General features: G+C 39.9%; 1 protein-coding gene across 2 annotated transcripts in view; it reads right to left on the bottom strand.

The window, feature by feature from the left end:
- Positions 1-1,031: 1,031 nt before the first annotated feature.
- Positions 1,032-4,283, bottom strand: part of slc7a1a (solute carrier family 7 member 1a) — a 21,167-nt gene continuing 17,915 nt past the window's right edge. For both annotated transcript variants that reach the window (XM_020598565.1, XM_020598566.1), the window contains exons 12-13: positions 3,362-3,470; positions 1,032-2,762 (exon numbers count right to left, since the gene is read on the bottom strand). In XM_020598565.1, coding sequence (XP_020454221.1) covers positions 2,578-2,762; positions 3,362-3,470 — 294 coding nt within the window. In that variant the 3' untranslated portion in view covers positions 1,032-2,577. The remainder of the gene's footprint in view (positions 2,763-3,361; positions 3,471-4,283) is intronic.

Genomic DNA, 4,283 nt, shown 5'->3' with positions numbered 1-4,283 from the left:
GGCCCTGGCCCGATACGGGCCCCCGCTGCCAGTGGCGGGGGACCTTTGTCAGGGGCGACCCCACAGTGTTCCCGCCCCCCCCCAGTCTGCACGTGGCCCCGGTCCGGTACAGGCCCCCGCTGGGGGGCGCGGGGGACCTTTGTCAGGAGCGACCCCACAGGGTTCCTGCCCCCCGGTGTGCCAGTGGCCATAGAAAATTTCTGCATATTGGCTAATCTAAATTTCGAAGTGTCTGCTTGAAGACGGCATCTGATCTGTTGTAGTGGTTAGCAATAAATCAGATTCCAGAAGAAATATGTAATAGAACAGTATGTAGCTCATATAGACCTTATTTGGTATTAGCTTGTGTAAGGGAGAGCTGAGTGATTATGGGTTTATTAAGTTCATGTGAGGTGGACAATGGGCTTATGTAAGTGGTTATATAGTTAATACTTAGAACCCTAGTTAAATCCCAAGTATGGTCAGAGATGAACCCTCTGTTCCTTGGTGAGGGCCTCAGCCAGAACATTGGGAGTCAACCTTCCTGTCTTCCCGGAATAGAGTGAGAAGGAGGGCCCGATAGACGTCAAGACGGACAGAGTCCAGCTGTTGGGAAGTGGCTATGTAGTTGATAAAAAAGGAGTGAGCCAGAGAGGAGAGAGAAGAGGACCATGCTGCAGTAGACCATGTACCTTTTGGGGACCCAGCCGGCTGGGGAAGACGCTGACTGACTCGGGGAGAAAGATATATGAATGTCACTGTGTCAGTGATTTGTGTCTTATTTGCAGCAATATTAGTGTCCTGTCCCCCCTTGAAGGTGAAGTTAATTTTATTTTCTATATAGCGGCAGATCACAACACAGAAAAAGTCATCATGAAGTCGTACCAAAGTCAGTGGCATTAACCACCAAGCTATGGATTTCAGCCATTTCAGCATTTTCAGGGCAATTCTTCAGCAATCAGCATCCACACACATTTTCTTCAGGAGATGCATTTGTCTAGTTATTTCTACTTTTAGAATGACATGTTTTGTTAATAAGGCATGTAACAAAAGAAGGTAAAGGCAGTTTTACTTGCACCAATTATGTAAACACAATATAAGTAACACAATGTTAGACACAAAGCAGTAGGAAGAAGAACCTAAAGACAGACACTCTAACATATGCATAAATGTTAGGCTTTCAAAATAAAAATAAAAAGTTTTTCTCCAATTTACAATTTACTGCAAGAAATATACATAATGTCCATAATGACTCTGACAATGTTATAGGAGTGCAATGCTTATTCAGTGGAGTACTCCTTTAAGTTTATGAACAAACAAAACATACTAAAAAGTATAATATATTATCTTATCTACAATATCTTAATAACAACAAATAAAATAGATGGATATTAACAAATGTAAGTGTGGCTAAATTCTACCTGACCAGATTCTTTGTAGGCTTTTAGTCTGAAAAACACATTGGAAATGATCACATTTTGGGAAGCGAGTAGCAGAAGTAAAAAGACATTAACAAACATGAAAAACACTGTAAATTAAATTGAGAACAAATGCTTTCATCCAAATTGAACTAATTAAGTAAAAACAGCCTGTATTACTTTTTGAGAAGAGAAATTAAATGTTAGAAGCTATAGGAAACACACAGCAGCCAGCACTGTGAAAATCCACTATGATCGAATGTTACATGACATTAACTCACATTCAGCAACTGTTAGCATCTTAAGAGCAGGGATAAGAGAATGTATTTTTACAGCTGCCATTATTATTGTGTAGATGATAATCAGGTAAAATCAAGCAGCTGTTAACAAAGTCATATGATTTGGCAATTTAGAATTAGGCTTTAGGCCTATGCACTTTCTCTGTCACAATGTGAAGCCAGTCTTTCCCTGTTGCAAGCAGGACCTCAGACATTATCAGTGTGATTTAAGATTGGGAAAACAAGGGAAATTATATCAGTAACATAGGAGCTGGTAGGTTTAAGAGAATATAGTTATTGGTACCAATTTGTTTTTAATACTGATGTGTTATCTGATTTTCATAATGATGCAGATATAGAGAGTAGCTATAATGGTTTAACAAAAAGAAAAAGTATATTACTACAGAATTTTATGGCCCCTAGATGGCAGCTCTGACCACATGAGCAAACAGTCCTACTGCCACTAATGCAACCCAGGCACTCTCCAAAGAAGCAACTGCAAACCAACATGAAGAGAAACAGTTATGCTGTCCCATTATCTCTGAACATCCCTAAACACTGCGATGTTTCATCCATGTTTTGTCCCCAACATGAGCCCGCCGACATCAGACAGCAAAGCAGTAACAAGCAGCTGAACCTCAAGGCCACACGTAACAAGCTAATTACAAAGTATTGGACTAACATGCCAATTATGGCTTTAGAAGTTCTCTTTATGCATAAATATTACCACCAGTTGTCTTTGTCCTATACAGCAGTCAAAGGGAAAGTCTGAGATCTGTGTATGTTAGGTCAGTGGTATTTATCCGTATTGCCAGTGTGGGACTGGGAGTTGTCCTGTCAGAAGAATTCTTACATAAACAGACTGGTAGGTTGAAATGTATGCAGCATCTTCTAATACTTTCCTAAAAATCTCTATCATCCTCTTCCCTAACATGGATTCCATTTTGAATGAAGGCCTCTTTTTCTTGTGACACTGCCTCTGATTCATGCTCATGCTTGAAGCCATTCATCTCTGTGTCTGCAGCTGAGTGGACCATGGTTGCCTCGATGCTGTGATGAATTCCATAGCAGAAGTAGATCGCTAAACCTGGAAGAGCAGAGCAAGGCACAGCATCACTTTTTATATATCAAAGTCAATGTAAGCTTAAGGTTTTCAGTATTGTTGCAATGTCCGATCTGTTATGCCAGCTCATGCCAACAGCAGGCCTGAAATAAGATTCCCATTTAGTTGCTGGGGCCATTTTGATAATTCTCTTAATGTATTCCAGCAAAATCCAACATCTTGAGATTTGTGTCTGCTTTTTTTATGAAATAAACTACTATCGATATGAAAAGCATTTAAATAAACATATTTAGATGATCTTTGTAACATTAACGTTTCATTTGGGTAGCCAAAACACTAAAGTCACTGTCACAGGTTTTACTGAATGAACCACTGAAGATGTGTTATTACAACCCCTGTGTGTGACTGTCATATCATATATGGATAACAAAACAAAGCTAAATGGTGTGCGAGCAAGAGCAGTTATGTGAATGAAACAGACTGACCATGCTTCAACCAAGAACAAGGATAAGTGAAAGTTGCCAAGTCAAAATCCTATTTCCACTTTAGGAATAAGTACAACAGGCATGTCAGTGTAAACCCTGGAAAGACCAGGTTAATGGATAAGAATGGAGTATAACTACCTATGACCATCCAAACTGAAAATCGCATCCAAGTCCCTCTGTCCAACTGCATCATCAGGTAGACATTGACAAACACACTGATTACTGGAATGAAGGGCAGCAGAGGAACCTGTATCAAGAACAAGGAAATATGGTTTTGAGTAGGCCTGACCTTTCTAACCAGTTAAATATCTGGACATAGTGTGGTGGAGCACAGCAGCTTGTAGTAGAGCATAGAGGAGCAGGGAGAGGGAGTGTTTGGTGGAGCAGAGTGGATTGGAGTGGATTCGGAGTTTCATACTAGAGCTACCTTAAGTTACATGGTGTAGCTTTAAATACACCGTGTGCACAATTATTAGGTAAGTTGTATTTTTGAGGATTAATTTTGTTATTGCACAACTACAGTGCTCTTGGTCAATCCAAAATGTTAACAAACCCTCAAACCTGAACATTTAAGTAGTAAAAGTGAAGTTTTGGCTTTCTTAAGAGAATATCTACATGTACACCATTATTAGGCAACTATTAGTGTGCAGAATTATCATGCAACTAAATAAAAAACAAAGATTTTCCCATCTCACTTATTTATTTTCACCTGTTAAAGTGAGAATAATAAACAAACTCATAATTTACAAATAAACAGTTCTGAAATTCCAAACAGAAAACCTCAGTGACCAATATAGCCACCCTTCTTTTCGATAACAGTCACAAGGCTTCCATTCACAGAGTCAGTCAGTTTTTTGATCTGGTCAGAATCAACTTTTTGTGCAGCCGCAACCACAGCCTCCCAGAGACTGTTCAGAGAGGTGTACTGTTTACCTTCACTGTAAATTTCCTGCTTAAGAAGGGCCCAAAGGTTCTCAATAGGGTTTAAGTCAGGTGAAGAAGGGGGCCATGTCATTAGTTTTTCATCTTTAAGGCCTTTACTGGCCAGCCACGCAGTGGA

This window comes from Monopterus albus, unplaced genomic scaffold (genome assembly GCF_001952655.1).
Source record: "Monopterus albus unplaced genomic scaffold, M_albus_1.0 scaffold38.1, whole genome shotgun sequence".
NCBI lineage: Eukaryota > Metazoa > Chordata > Actinopteri > Synbranchiformes > Synbranchidae > Monopterus > Monopterus albus.
The sequence above is the reverse complement of the archived record's forward strand: the minus strand, read 5'-3'. Positions and strand labels throughout refer to the sequence as shown.